The sequence below is a fragment of the Hemicordylus capensis genome, chromosome 6 (assembly GCF_027244095.1).
Source record: "Hemicordylus capensis ecotype Gifberg chromosome 6, rHemCap1.1.pri, whole genome shotgun sequence".
NCBI classification, from domain to species: Eukaryota; Metazoa; Chordata; class Lepidosauria; order Squamata; family Cordylidae; genus Hemicordylus; species Hemicordylus capensis.
In genome coordinates, this window is record NC_069662.1 from 105029705 (window position 1) to 105046174 (window position 16470).

Sequence of the window (16470 nt, forward strand, 5' to 3'; positions counted from 1 at the left end):
TGTGATGCCAATCCAGTTATGTCTGCATATATCTATCTTCATCATGCTCAGCTTTTTATTTCCCTCCTGCTCCCTCCATTTTGCTTAACATTTAATCTGCTGAAGAGTTCTGGAGAACTTGAAAGCTTGCTCATGACTTTGTGACATGTTGATTGGTTCTAATGAAGTTATTACCATACTTTGACCCATGACTGCCCATGGGTGTGCACCAGGCGAGAGGGCAGGGTAGTCAGTTGCTCCCCCTGGATCCAGTCAATCTGTATCATCAGTATTGTGAAGAGGGGCATTGAGGAGATAGAAGCTCCCAGCCAACGCTTGAATGAAAGCACTGACTGGCAAGGATAGAGAGAAAGACAGTCCCCGCCCACCCAGTGCTGACCATGCCCCCCTGCATCAATGTCAGATACAGGGAGGTGTGGCCAGTATCGAGAAGAGGGGCCACTTCGCCCCTCTGAGAAAGTAGCCCCCAGCTATCATTTGATTGAAGTGCTGACTGGCGAGGATTGCGAGAGGGATGAAACTGCCCCTCTTCCCAATACTAGCCGCACCTCCCTGCATCTGGTGTTGACTCGGTGTGCATGCACTGGTGCACACACCCATTGACAGTTGGGTAGGGGCCACCAGTGGAAGTGGTTGCCTCGGATTTTTGAAAAACGCATTTGCCAAAGAAGGCCTAAATTAATATTGGGTAGGAGCCAGACTATGTTAATCATGTCTAAGCACCTTTGAAAGGAATGAGACAGGTTAGTAATGACTAACTGAAGTCCCATTAATTTCAGTGTGACTATTAGTTATAATTTATTATAATTATATAATGAGTTATAGTTTACTCTTTGTCCTACCCACTGAGTTTCTATGCAATCGCAAAAATTTTGTTGCTGAAAAGTCTTTGCTAAGAGTTCTTGAGAGGTGCAAAAATCAGGTAAACAGAACTAGCATACTTTATTATTGCTGAGGACAGTAAATATTGCAGTAAGTTTGTTGAAAGTGGATTTTGTTTGTATAAGGCAATAATAAGCATGAGGATAATTCTCGGTCCTCCGACTGTGTTTGTTATTATACCTATTTTCTTTGTATAAATATTACTTTTTTAAAAATGGATCAGAGAGGATCCAAGAAGACTAAGTATTTTTTCTTTTATCTGTTCGAAAACTAGTTGAAATCAGTAACATGGTTTCAGCTGGCTTTGGATCAGGATCGAATTTAAGAAATGTTGATAAAGAATCTGCATTTTTCTTCTAATATCTCTCTCTATGAAGCTGCTGGGCCCTCACTCACTCACTCACTCACTGACATGAAATTCCCAAACCAATCCACAACAGTTAGAAACATGTAGTTTGGCAGGTAGGTCCCAGAACTCACCCAGAATACCAAAGAAATGGTAAATTCAATAAAAATTCATTAATGTCCTGGAAAATGTGGAAAAACTCTCCATTGGAAAAGGGGTTAGGGTTAGGATTACGGATCAAAAAAACTTGCAGTTTTCTTGGATACTTTAGACACAGAAAATCTGAACTTTGTGGAACAGGAGGCGTGCTTGTGTCATACATACATGTGCACATGTGCACGCACACAGACATACAGACACACAATGCATTATTGTATTATTGGGCAATTTTAAACATTTTTTTCCATACTCGCTTGAATCTGTGAGACTGTTTAAAACATTTTTTAATCTATACTCTCTTGAATCTGTGGGACTGTTTAACTAAAACATTTTGAATAAATCTATTAGTGCATAGAAGCATGACTGAAGTTAATAGGACTTTAACAGAGTCATCATTTCTGCATAGGGTACAAAAAGTTGCAAGGCATGTTTGAATGTCATAGAGCTAAAAAAGGAAATGCAAAGTTTTTAGTTTGGTGGAGAAAGGGCTTACATTGACTAGAAAGATAAAGCTTTTGGACTATGAAACCGTGAATCTGAGAGATTAGTAAATCCATTGTAAAAGCACAGATCAATCAGTGCAATTGCTGGGTGTCTTCTATGTTGACAAGAAGTACAGGGAAAGTGCACAATAGCTCCCATGCTTCCCTGTTAAAATAAACCTTTCCTTAAATGAACCCTGTTACCCCAAGCTTGAATTACAGTGTCTGCCTGAACAGAACAGAACAGAACAGTAACCAAATAGGTTGGCATGCAGCTGTTACAGTTTGAGGTTTTTTAAAAGTCTATTTTTAAAAATCAGTAAAATCTTAACCTGACGCACATTCATATCACAGCATTATTTGATCCAGATTTATAACATATCAGTGACCAAATAATTGTATCAAATAATTGCCAACCAGTTATCCTGATTCCATAGGCCTGCACATCCTTATGGGGCTTCAGTACACACAGAGAAATTTGTGCTGCTGTTCACCTCAGTTGGGGGGTGGGGGGCAGGATACACCATTCAGGGTCTTGAATGAAGGGTGGTCTATAAATGTAGATAAATAACTTAAACACTTTGTGTAGGCACCAGTAGTGGCCAGTGAGGGCAGTGTTGGGATGGGGATGGTGAGAGATGCCTTGAAAAATAAATTAACAGGTGCTTCCTAACAAGCAGAAGGTTGTCGGTTTGAATCCCAGCTGGTACTATATCGGGCAGCAGCAATATAGGAAGATGCTGAAAGGGATCATCTCATACTGCACGGGAGATGGCAACGGTAAACCCCTCCTGTATTCTACCAAAGGAAAACCACAGGACTCGGTGGGCGCCAGGAGTCGAAATCACACTTTACCAGGGCCACAACTCCGAGCTGCCAGAAGCAATGGCACTCTGCCCAGAATCCCTCGTGGGGCAGCTGTGCCCTGCCTGTGGGATGGCAGTGTTGCCCTGGCTTCTGCGTGTGCACAGAGGCTCTGCACATGCACAGAGGCCAGGGCTATGACGACACCCCGCAGGGATGCTGGGCGGTGTTCCGCTGCTTGTGACATCTTGCAGGTGCTGCCCTGATGCTGGTAAGCACCTGTTGGCTTATTTTTAAAGGCACCTTTCGCCGCCTCCCTGACACTTCCCTCACCTGAATTGTTCTTCAGCATTGTAGTGGATGAGCAAGTCCATACTTGACTCCAGGAGCATATTGCATACCCGCCAACATTTTTCTATTTTCCCTTTCAGGAGGATAGGAAAATAGGGACATGCTGGCAGGTATGATATTGAATCCACTGAGATTTAGCTTGCACCTTAAACTTTTCTTTCTTTCTTTCTCTTTTTGCCTCCCTCCGGAAAATATAATATCATATAATGCTTTGTGACACAGTATTGACAAGAGCATCGGAACTCTCCTTAGGAAATCTACTTCCTAACCACAAAAGCCCAAATTCTGCACTGAGCATAAATTATGCAAATCAAGTCTTATTTATTCTTTTGCATTATTTAGTCTGCTTTCAAGACAGTTTTTGTAAGAACTGAGAATTTCATGTGTGCAAATATTGGTTTTAGGGGGCAAGGAGGGAGGAAAAGCCATAGGGACTGCGGGAGGTAGGAAGTGGGATAAGAGAGTAAATAGCAATAGCCATGGAAGAAAAATGAAAGTCATGTGGGGGCACTAAGCCAAACTTCTGGGATCCTTGGAAGACTGTTCTCAGCCTTTCCTGACTTCTGAGTCTTCACCAAATACTCACAGTACCTGAAAACTTATGTTCACAAACTGAAAGGCTGAACTCAGTATCATCTTCTGCATCCAGAAACACTGGAAAACAACACCTGTGGCATCTACACAGCTTTGCTTATTGGCTGAGATTATCTAAGGGATAATCTGAGGTTATCTAAGGGTTACTATAAGAAAACCACTATATCCTGCACTACAAAAGGATATTTTAACCACTGGTTTCTGGGTGTTACGCTTGTAGACTTGAGCTGGTTGTCTTACTCTTCTTATTTTCTTCTTAGAATAAAATTAATAGTACTATATTTTATGTACCAACTTTAAAATAATTGGTATCTAGTAGCTGTAGTTCTGTTGCAGCATTAATTCTTAGTGCTAGTTATTACTTATAAAGCCCTTAATAGTTTGGGCACCAAGTATTTAAGAGAGCGCTTTCTTCTGCAAGCATACCTTGTCCCCTTAGCTAAGCAGGATCTGCCCTGGTTGCATATGAAAGGAAGACTAGAAGTGTGAGCACTGTAAGATATTCCCCTCAGGGGATGGAGCCAGTCTTGGAAGAGTATCTTGGTTCCAAGTTCCTTCCCTGGCATCTCCAAGATAGGGCTGAGAGAGATTCCTGCCTGCAAACTTGGAGAAGCTGCTGCCAGTCTGTATAGACAGTACTGAGTGAGCTTGACCTATGGTCTGGCTCAGTATATGGCAGCTTCCTATGTTCCTATGTAGGAGGTTCATCCAGGGGTGCCACCAGTTTATCTGGTGGCAACTCAGAGGTGAACCTTCTCTATAGTTGCCCCAGGGCTATGGAATGCACTTCCAGTTGAAATTAGAGCCAACGGCGCGGAGGTGGGGGTGCGGGGAGGCTGGGGGACTGCTGTGGGCGGCACAGCCTGCCATGGCAATGGAGGAAGGATGGAGCGTTTGGAGGGCCCCCCACAGGTGGCAAGGACTTGGCCAGATCGAGGACTTGGCCAGATGAAACGACACACCTCTTCAGCCAGGCTTTTAGTAGAATTTTACTGGTTCATTGTTTAAATTGTATTGAATGGGAAGACCTTTAAAAGATAGATATAGTGAGCATTCAATTTAATTTAATTTTTTAATTTACGTGTTGTATCCCACTTTTCCTCCAAGGAGCCCAGAGCAGTGTACTACATACATGAGTTTCTCCTCACAACAACCCTGTGAAATAGGTTAGGTTGAGAGAGAAGTGACTGGCCCAGAGTCACCCAGCAAGTATTTGGATGAATGGAGATTTGAACTCGGATCTCCCCGGTCCTAGTCTAGCACTCTAACCACTACAACACACTGGCTTTGTTATTGTAACATTTGTCTGTTATGTGATATAATGGGGATCATGCCAAACTGTGGTCTGTGCATATGTAGGAGAAGCATGCTGGACAAGTAGCTGGAACTAAAATCTCTGTATTGATGGCATTCAGTCTGTATTAGCAACTGAAGATGGTGTATTTACACTGAAACTCTTTTGCTTATAACCTATAACATCTGGTGGATATTTTCTTTTGAGGAATAAAAAGTTCTTGGTGGAAAGAACTGTTTGGAAGTTAATATGCGCATAGTATCGCCAACTTATCAACTTAATTGAATTTTGTATTTGTTTTGATGTTGGTTAACCGCTTTGAGACTTTTGTAGTAGGCGGTATACAAATGTATTAAATGAATACATAAAAATAAATGTTTCATCTCTTGCCATAATTGCAGAGAAAGAATGTCTTGTGCTTGAAGGGGTTAAACCTACATATGGACAAGAATCCTCTTTTCATGAAGCAGATACCCTCTGACCACTGCAGTCTATTACCATAGGTTGCAGAAACTGAAATCTACCACAGTAGACAACCAAGGAACCCTCTCCCTTCCTACATTAATAATAATGAATATTATCTAGCACATTTCCTGAGTGCTGAAATGGCTAATCACACTCTCTTGTGGGTGGGTTAAGTCTAAGAGGCAGTGGCTTGCCTGAGGCTACCTAGTGAGTTTATATTGAGATGAAGTTTGAATGAGGACTTCCTGGCTCACCACTCTTTTTCATAGCTGCAATACTGTCTGCATTTGCCTAAGAGTAAGCCCCAATGAATACAGTTGGATTTACTTCTGAGTAAATGCACTAATAGTCATTATAGTGCATTGATCTATCAACAGGTAGATCCTAAAATTCTTGGCATCTGCATAGTGGGACCCATTTCCCCATATTTGTTGTTGTTGCTTCCCTCTCCGCCTGTACTTTCTCTCAAATATGGAATACGTCACCATATTACGAGTATATTATTGTGCTCATGGATACAATTATCCAATGTGCAGGATTTCCCTTTGTATTGTGTTTGAAAGGCGTGGAATAGTGTTATAATACCATGTGTGAAGAGCAAGTGCATATCCTACTAGGACAAAAATGTAGCTGGCATTTGAAACTGGTGACAAGGCGTACAGTCCAGTGAGAGCCAGATGAACTTCAGGTCTGATTTATAGGTGCAGCTCCCCATGCTAGTGACTGTTTGAAATGGAACTGTGGTGTTCAGCCCTGATTTGTAATCTGTGCAATTGGCTTGCAATGCCATTCATGCAGTAACCATGCCAACACAGGATTGCAATGTTTAGTCAGTTAATTGGTTAATCAATTAAAACATTGGCCTGGTTCACACAATCATCTGAATCTAGGTTTAATGTGGGTTACTAATATTAGTGTGATTGTGCGAATCCACACATGGCCCAAAATGAATCTGAGATTCACACAATTATGCTGATGTTCACACAATCATGCTGATGTTGGTAACCCACATTAAACCTATATTAAAATGATTGCGTGAACCAGGCCATTGTGATTGGCTAACAAGGTGTCCCGATTCATCAAGTGGCAGATCTTTAAAAGTTTGTTCTTGTTTTTAAGATAAGTACTTATAAACACAAAAGAAAGTCTTTTTTAAAAGATGGAAATGCCACTAATTATGTATTATTATTTCTTGTTTACACAGTCAGACAGGTGTTATTGACTGGTTTGTTTTATCCAGACATCGAGTCCTTCCCAAGGACTGGGGATGGGTGAATTTTATTGTCAATGTTGCTGCTGTTGTTATAGATATCGTCGTAGAATATAGGGTGTTCCCAGTAAAGTTGCTTTTTGTAATTGGCTGATGGTGATTTCTGTGGCCCCTATGGTGTTGAGGTGCTCTTCTAGGTCTTTTGGAACTGCACCCAGGGCACCAATGACCACTGGGATTATTTGGGTCTTTTTCTGCCACAGCCTTTCAATTTCAATTTGTAGATCTTTGTATTTGGTGATTTTTTCTATTTCTTTTTCTTCTATTCTGCTATGCCCTGGTATTGCTATGTCGATTAGTTTAACTTCTTTTTCTTTCTTACCGACCACAGTTATATCTGGTGTATTGTGTGGCAGATGTTTGTCTGTTTGTAGTCGGAAGTCCCATAATATTTTTACATTTTCATTTTCTTCAACTTTTTCAATTTTATGGTCCCACCCATTTTTGGCTACAGGTAGCTTGTATTTTTTGCAGATGTTCCAGTGTATCATCCCTGCTACCTTGTCATGCCTTTGTTTGTAGTCAGTCTGTGCGATCTTTTTACAACAGCTGATTAGGTGGTCCACGGTTTCATCTGCTTCTTTACAAAGGCGGCACTTGCTGTTTGTGGTGGATTTTTCTACTTTTGCTCTTATTGCATTTGTTCTTAGTGCCTGTTCTTGTGCAGTCAGTATTAAACTCTCTGTTTCTTTCTTCAAGTTGCCATTCTTAAGCCAATGCCAGGTCTTGGTGGTGATGATAATGGTGATGGTGATTACAAATGACCAGCATTAAATACACATCATATTAGTTAAATGCTGTCTTTAAAGAGACATTCTGTCCTATATAAGAGAGAAGGTGGGATGCCTTTTCCAAGATGCTGCTGCTGCAACATGTGTGCGACTTAAGTAAAAATGATATATTCTTTGTTTAGAGCTTTTCCCCCACACATGTAAAACATACGTAGATTTAACTGATTAAATAACTGATTATTTAATATTGTTAATCAGCTTTGATTTGGTGACAGCCTCAGTTAAAATGACCTGAACTATGTGTGTTGCAGAATACTTGCATGGTTAATCAGGTAATGTAATTCCATTTCTTCAGCCGCTTATGTGGCTTTGTTCCTTCCCAGAGACTTTCATCCTCTCTGCTCAAGATACAGCAAGTGTGTATAGGTACTGTGTGTCTTGGTTCCCTCAGTAATGGCAGACATTTTCTAAAACAAAATTTATTAATATTCAAAAAGAAAGACAAATGGGAAAATACTACTGCAACCTCACAGCATCCATATAAGGACCTAAAATAAGAAACCTGGTCCCTTTTAAGTACAGAATTTATTCTGTAAATGGTGCTAGATAGCTCTTGTCAGGCTCACATGATTTTAGTTTTTGCCTTGACATATTTTCTCCTCTATTTGAATATTAGTTTTCTATGCCATACTGTAATGCAGATTAAAGACTGTACTTTTAACTACAGTAATTTAGCTACAGAAATTTCATTAAGAGTATTGTCAGTCTCCTTGTATCTCTTCCTATATCAGACAGGCAAGAGACAAAGTAGCGGCATGAAATACTAAACTTATTTTCTGTCAGCAAAAACTGGCATCTTATATTCAATTTTAAAATGGATTGCATTTTCCATGCAAGACATTGGCTGATCTTTTGAATTGCTGTGTGGTTCCATAACCTTCATGCTCTACTGAGGAATTGTACAGTATACTTTTAACTTGAACACTGACTTGCAGACCAATTATATTTCTGGGACCAACGTATTTTGATAGAACTGAATTAGAATTGTCCTTACCGAACTTCTATCACTGCCTTCAGTTCTCTTTTAGCTTTTCTGCAATTTTTAAAAATTGCTTCCAATGCCTCTCTACAGATATTATTACCTGTCCTTCTTTTACCCTCCTCCATTCTTACCTCTGCAACTCTAATCCCTGCCAAATATTACCACCCTTCTGAGAATCTAAAAAACTTTAGAACACAAGGTTGATTGTTCAAAATCAATTCATGCAGATTGTCATTGTTTTCTTTTTAGCAATGCATTTGGCCTTCCTTAGCACAGAATTTAGACATGCTGAGTGGAGAATACAATCCAGCTTTTCTTTTTGTCCTTTGAAAAAGAATACTTTTTCAGTGGACAAAATACGTGGTCTCATTTTCTCCTGTGGCCCAGTTTGTGACTCAGAGCTAAGCAACATACACAGCTAGAAATGTATTTCAACTTATTCGCACAAACATTGCATAGCAAGAGCTGATGTAGTGTAGTGTCTAAGAAGTGATCTACGAGCCATGAAGTCCCTGGCTTAAATCTCACATCAGCCAATAACTCACTAGGTAGCCTAAGCAAGCCGCTAGTCTTTCAAGCTCAGAAATATGGTGTTGATGGTCATTCATTCATTCATTCAGTTTATATACCACCCTTCCAAAATGGCTCAGGGCAGTCTACAACAAGATAAAAACAATTAAAACGTTAACAGTTAAATTCAAAACTATAAAAACAGAATAAAACCAATTAAACAATTCATACAGCTAAAAAACCCTGGAAAACCAGGGCAACCATTTAAAACAATTTAAATCATTTTTTTAGTCATTTAAAAATGCTGGTTATACTGGCTTACTACTATATGAAGCTACAGAAATAATGTATGATAAGCTAGCTATGGGGACATTCAAGAGGTGTTAGATACATAAGGATGATTATTCTTATTTATTTGGTAAATATCCAGTTGGTGAACATATTGTGCCATTCACCCAGTAGGTGTTCAGCAAATTAAAATGGATAATTATACTTCTGTATCTAGCACTTATTAAATGTTAGTCACTTAACAAATAGCCTTATACAGTATCTCTGTAAGGGATGCTAGTATTATTTGTGTGCTATAAGAACACTTTGGCATGAAACACTACTTAACTGAGATCTCACTTAAGAAGATTCTCTAGAGCTAGAAGTTTAAATGCACCAATTTTGCTACTTTTAGTTTTTGCCCAGACACTAGAGCAGGCCCACAGCAGACCACTGGGTGATTCTCTTAAATCCAACTGTCAACGAGTCAAAAATGATCTTTGAAGTCATAGATTAAAAAACATAATAATTTTGTTTCTCTTTGCTTCAGTCTCTAGGACAAAATCTAAACTTATTTTTAAAAACTTGTTTGTAACCATGGGGACTAGAAACAAGGAAAATGAAAACGGAGATTGTCAAGATTCTAACAAGACTTTAAAATCAAAATGCATAGCTAGTGAATGCAACCCGTAGGCTCTATACTGCCCAGCACTACTATCTCCAACATCCTTAGTTTTATTGTGTAGTTGTAGCCCTGTATCCCTCATTTCTTCAAAATTCTTTTTACAAACTTGTTGCATAATGTTGCTCTTCCTGAAATCCATTTTCAAGACACATTCATTTTGGTTTAGTATTCCTGTGCTCATCACCACTCAGATGTTTTGTAATGGCATTTTCTATGGAATTAATTTGGAGAGTAGAAAGCCCGTGAATCACTGAGTGAAATAATGTCATTTTAAAATTGGAATTATTGTGTAATAAAATGGTTTCCCTGCTGTCTGCTTTTAAATGCAAAGTACTGTAGAATTTTAGAAAGAGATCAAAGTTGATGCTCTACTGAGTGTATCTTTATAGTGCAAAATGAGCAAGTTTTGCATTAACATTTAGAGGCTGGACATGGTCATAATAAAACACTTCATTGACCAATGGGCAATGGATATGACTATGCATTTGACTCTGAATGAAACTCATAACCCACTAGATTTTGTGGGAAAGACTCTGTGTAACCCAGAAGCAGTGTTGGTAACAATTTATTTAAAACAAAAAAAGTTCTTGGCGTGTGTGTGTGTGTGTGTGTGTGTGTGTGTGTGTGAAATAAATAGTTACTGAAGCTCCTTAGTTGTCATCTTGCCAGTTTATGGAAAGATACAGCAAATAGCTGCAGTAGCTCTTAGTTCGGTGGTAGCTGGTTCTCTGCAAATATAAATTCAGTACCCTCTTCCTTGATTCCTTCCTTAGGGGTGGTTTGTGTGTGTATTTGTTTATTGGCAAGCTAGCACAAAAAACTCCTTTGGAGCATTCTTCCTGTTCATGAGTGGCAGTTTCTAAATGAGAAGGGACCTTTCATAGGTGTTCACCTAGGTTATTTCACTTCTCTTTTTAAAAAGATGATGTTAGCATGGTACCTATTCAAATATTAGGTTTCCTGCTAGGAATGCCAGCTAGCAGAAAAAATGTAAATGCAAGTGCACATCAGCCTGATAACTTCTCTTTCTCCTATTTTGGCACCAAACTCAATGAAAGGGAGATGTTCCCTGGGAGCAGGGAACTAATCAGGTGAGGTGAGGTGGTTGCCTCCAGCAATGGGTCCTTCCTCCCTGCCATTTTCAGCCCTCTGCTTGTTCAGAAGGCAGAGGGCAGGGAAGCTGGCATGGCAGGAAGGGAAACACACACTGCTTTTTGAGCAGGCAGAAGGCCGGGGAATGTGGTGAGGAAGAGGAGCAGTGGCAGTGGCACCACCAGGCAGAAGGAAGGGGGCTCCCTTTGGTTCCCTGGCCTTGAAGGGTCATATCAGGAACTCTCGACCATTGCAAAGTCTTTACAGGTGTTCCACATGAGGAGCGGGAGGTGCTGGGTCATGAGCTCCATGGATCATGGCTTAAGGAGAGGATGCTGCTTGCTGGCAGCCTCTAGGGGGCTGGGACAATGAAAAGAAGCTCCTCTCCTTTGCCTTTAAAAATGCTTTAAAGATGCTTCAGGTGACGGAGGGGATGAGGTCAGGCAGCATTTTGTGCCTCCCTTCAGGCACCCAAATTCCCTGGAAGGAGAAAGCACAGTTGTTTTGCAAGGAGTAACTGAAGCCATCATTGTGCAATAAGGTTATGCAGAGAGCAAGGCTCATGCTGACTCTGCTCTTGTTCCTATCTGCAAGACGGACCAAGCAGTTCAGTTCCATCTTTTTACGCATGTGATTTGTCGCAACTAGTGAATGGGCACAAGGGTGAATGGGTACAAGGCACTTCTCTTCCCAAAAATCCAGTTGCATGGACATGTGCAGTGAAATCTAAGTTGTTGAACAAAATTAAATTCCTAATTAGAGTAGGAAAATGCTTGCTGCTGCTCCCCACTAGTGGTGTGTCCGAACCGGTCCGGCAGCCATTCCAAAGAATGGCCGAACTGCCGGACCGCTCCGGCCCTGCCTGGTTCGGGTCCGGGTGGGGGGTATGACCATCCAGCCCTCCCTCCCTCCCAGCTAGCCCTTTCCCGCCGGGTAGACCGGGCCTCCGGAGAACGGCGTGGTTTGCGGCGCGCGCATGTGCGCGCGCGCAAGCCACCATTCTGCTGGAGGCCTTCCAAGCGAGAGGAGCTCTGTGCCGGAGCTCCTCTCGCTTTTTATCCAGCGACCGGGTGAGCGACTGGGTGGGTGGGTGGGCGGGCAGCTAGCTGGGAGGGAGGGAGGACTGGATGGTTTTAGAGGTTATTTCGCCACAGCGGCGGCGGCGGGGGGGGGCGGCTGGTTTCCAGCGCCCCTATACAGTACAATACGGGCGCTGGTGGCGGGGGCAAGGAGGCGGGAGGGCTAAGCAAGCCCTCCCCGCCCTAAAAACAAGGCCCCCCTTCGGTGCTGGTCCGGACTTCTCCGGACCGTGCACATCCCTACTCCCCACCCCCGGCCCAAATATTGGGTGATATAGCTTTTCATGAATTTGTGAGCTTCAACCTTCCATCTCTTTGCAAGGCAATTTAGAGTTGCTGATCTCATAGTTCAGCAACTTCTTAACCATGTGCCTTGTTTTGAAACTACAGCTCCCAGCAGTCCTGATTCTTAAAGGGCCATACCCCTGCAACTGAACTTCTGGCTGTACCGAGATCTTAAATGCCAGCTTTCTTTTTATTACTTGCAATAATAATGCTAAATGTTTCTAATGCTGTTTCACTTTGTGTTGTATCAAAAACAGGATTTGCTTAAGAGATGCTACTCTGCTAAGGCGTCATACCTTTTCCAGCAAGACAAGTTCTATGATGTCAGCTATGACACAGGTGATAAATCAATCCAGTGTAGCAGAAGAGCAGATGCTTTCAAATTCTGGATGACATGGAAAGCGCTGGGGACAACTGGTCTTGAAGAAAGAGTAAACAGAGCTCTTGCATTAGCCAGGTATGCTTTCCAACTCTGGAGATCTTGACACCATGCTTTTACCATCGTAAGGTAATACAAATTAATGAATGATGTGTTGCAATAAGACTAGTCTATTAAAATATTCTTAATGTATATATTTAGCAATAACCCTAAGGCAAAAACATAGCTGGAAACAGTAGAGCTACTGAAAGAATAATAATGTGTGTTTGGATCATATTTTTTTCTATTAGAAACGTAGCATTCCCAGTAATCTCTGCTGAAGTCTCTGGATCTTGATTCGAGCTCACTGGACCTTGGACTTTTTGCCATCTCATGCTATCCCCACCAGTCGGATGAGGTATCTGATTGCTCCAGGGGTGGTTTTGAGGGGCCAGAGAATCCTCTATGAGGATTCTCATAGATTCTCATATGCCCTTCTTTCCCTTGCCCCTCACTTCCAGAATGCAGCCCATCAAAACCACCTCCGTCACTCTCTTGCCTACCAGCAGGGCATGGAGAGAGGACGGTGGGGAGAGAGGTGTGTTGGAACTCCAATAGAGTTCTGCAATGACAGGAGGGAATTTTGTTGGGAGTTCCAATTGTTGGAGGTCCTTCCTGTCATTGTGGAACTTGTTCTGATGATGCCCCACAGGGCATGTCGGATCCAACATGAAGCATTACCCAACATGAAGCATTATTCATTATCATTTCTGTTATCTCAGCAAATACATCTAGTTCTGTGAATCCTGTTATTGTGAGAGGATTCATTAAGCTGCTACTGTTGATAGTATTTTTCTCATAATTAATTAGTAAATATATAATTAGTGTCAGTAGTGCAGGAAGTCCTAATGAGAACACAGAGGTAGTGATGATGTTCCTGTCCTGTGGATTTAAGTCTAAATAATAAGACAGACAAGCTGGAAGTGAAAGAAGAGAACAAAGTATGAAGGACAAGGAACGGGGGAGAACAATCTCCTTATAACATGAGTCTCCTTGATGTATGTGAGGTTTACACTGATGAAATGTCAACTCCATATTTTTAAATTTATTGTTCAGTGTTTATACCTGCCTTACATAAGACACCCAAGCTGGTTCAAAAATATCATTTTGAATGTACTAAGAGCAGAAGTAATATTATTCATAAGCACAAGGCTGCTAGCCATAATGGTAGCCTTGTATCAAGCCCCAAACCCTCCGTATTTACCCTACCACAATGTGCAGTTTAACTTGACTTGGGTTCTGCTCCCATTATGTTGTTCATGCACATATTATTTGCTGTTCACAGGGGCATGGAAAAACTCAGTGTAATTATGGCTGGGCCTTAAATGAGTTGAAATATTTATTTATTTAAAATATTTCTATACCGCCCAGAATCTGCGTCTCTGGGTGGTTTACAATTTAAATACATATTCGGGGTTGTGAAATTTGTCATGGGGCCACCATTTAGGTAGCCCCATGATTCTGATAGCATGTAGTTCCACCCTTTTAGCAATAGGTGATCTGTTTAATAAGTTTATAGTATGAGAAGGAATATTGAAAATTATCGTTTTGTCATTTACAGTAAAGTGGCAGAAAAAGTGAGAAGCAATTGCAAAGTAGTGGCAAGATGTGATATGAAATTCAAAGCTAAAAACATTCTGAACCAATTAATTCAATAAATAAAATGTCTACCCTTTAATGTTTGGTATCAAGATACTTATTAAAATATCTCTGACCAATCCTGTGTTCCCTGCTGTTTAGGTTTGGTTTATGGGATTAGAGAACAGAGTACCTAGATTGCTTTATTGATGCCATTCTAATCAGCAGTCTCCATTTAACACCTTTACTGAGGTTATTCCTTTTTAGCAAGAGCACCTTTTCCTTCTTTAAGCATGTGTGAGAATTACATTTGAAGAAAAGGCTTATCAAAAATGCCAGGATGAGTGTTGTGAAGTTTTATGGAGGCAAAAATGCAGAAAACAAAACCCAACAATGCTTTTGCTGGTTAGATGACCTTGGGACCAGCTGAATAAACTGGAACTTCGTCTCATGTCTGATCTCAGCTCATCTTATTATTCAGTGTATATACACAGTTTGTCGGTTGATTCCCCCTATCAATAAAAGAATTGTTCCTCATCAAGGTCACTCTTCCAAGTTCACTTTGCTAAGAATATACAAATTAATGATCCTATTGGGATCAATACTTTCTTCTTATTGTTAGGATTTAGCCAGTGGTGTATCTAAATGGAAGTGGCACTTTTTCCCAAATAAGAAAATTGCCTTCTAGCAGTGATATTTAGCTCGGCAGCTACTTTGCTAGCTGTAGCATTAGGCACCAGGACTTAACAGCTGAAACATCAGTTTCTCTGGGCAATCAGCCAGGTTTGTTAACTATTTGACCAACTGTACAGCATGTTTCCTGATATGTTACAGTAAGCTTGACTCTGATGCCACAGATATAATATTTCAGGGTCTCTGAATATAGACTTGTCTTCATTCTGGAGCTAGCCTACTGACCTTATAACTTGAGGGGCAAGAATTTTTTCCGCTGCGAAGCTGAGTTGCAAGGGTTTCACTTTGAGTGCAATATAGTTTGCATTTTGCATCACCCAGTGTGTTCTACCAAAGACAACCACATGGCTCTGTGGTCACCAGGAGTCGACACCGACTTGAGGGCACAACATTACTTCACTGCACTTCTACCAATTATGTGCCTGCTTTCTGGAAAATGATGTGTTTTTATACCTTCATCATTTTATACCTTTATTTTATACCTTCATCCCCTGCTAACTGGGCAAAGAGGCACATTTCACCGTGGTGGTTCTCTTTATTTAGCAGGGGGAGAGTAACTGGCCCTATCCACCCCCAGCACAGTACCTCCAGTGACTGTTGCTGGTGTCTATCTTATGTTTCTTTTTAGAATGTGAGCCCTTTGGGGACAGGGATCCATCTTATTTGTTTGTTATTTCTCTGTGTAAACCGCCCTGAGCCATTTTTGGAAGGGCAGTATAGAAATATTAATAATAATAATAATAATAATATAAGAAAGGTTCACGGTCTCCTTTGGCTGTTCACAGTGAGGCACTACCTTGGTGTGGTTGTGGGGCTTGCGTGCTCTGAGGAAGGTGAGAGCTATGCCAGAGGTCCAGCCATACTGGACAGGTCTCACCAGAGCAGCCAGACGAAGAGTGCCTCTCCCATCAACAAAATGGTGAGATGTAACTTTCATAAATCTATACCGGATCAGTCGCCGCCCGAGTCAACAAGGACCGCACCAGGTGCTGGAGTCCCTGGATATCTGGTGGCAAGTGGGCAACAGGACTCAGGATCTTCAGTTGAGCAAACAGGGCTGGAGACTGCAAGGTTACTGGAAGAAACGTCGCTTAACCGGAAAAAATATATGAATAATACCAACAAGGAAATAATGATCTGCTATTACAAGTCTAGTCCAACTAGAAGAGGTTATTTAAAAAGAATGTACCAAATTCGGAAAGAGAAGCATCCAGATACAGAAATAACAGAACAAACGCTAGAAGACCAGAGAGGATTCATAATAAGAAATAAAGTATTCACAGAAGTTGAGCTGGAAGAACTGCAAAGAGCAACACAGGCTCAAGATATGGAAGAAGAATGACCACCAACTGAAGCAGTTGCTCAGGCGCAGATAGAGGAGGTGTTGGAAATAGAGGATGCCACTGTTGCTGAACTGTTTCAAAATCAAAACCAGGCAACCTC

At 41.2% G+C, this 16470-nt stretch overlaps 1 protein-coding gene across 7 annotated transcripts in view; it reads left to right on the forward strand.

The window, feature by feature from the left end:
- GADL1 (glutamate decarboxylase like 1) overlaps positions 1-16470 on the forward strand; it is a 184277-nt gene that overhangs the window by 118374 nt on the left and 49433 nt on the right. For all 7 annotated transcript variants that reach the window (XM_053263603.1, XM_053263606.1, XM_053263604.1 and 4 more), the window contains one exon: positions 12596-12795. In XM_053263603.1, the coding sequence (XP_053119578.1) occupies positions 12596-12795 (200 nt within the window). The remainder of the gene's footprint in view (positions 1-12595; positions 12796-16470) is intronic.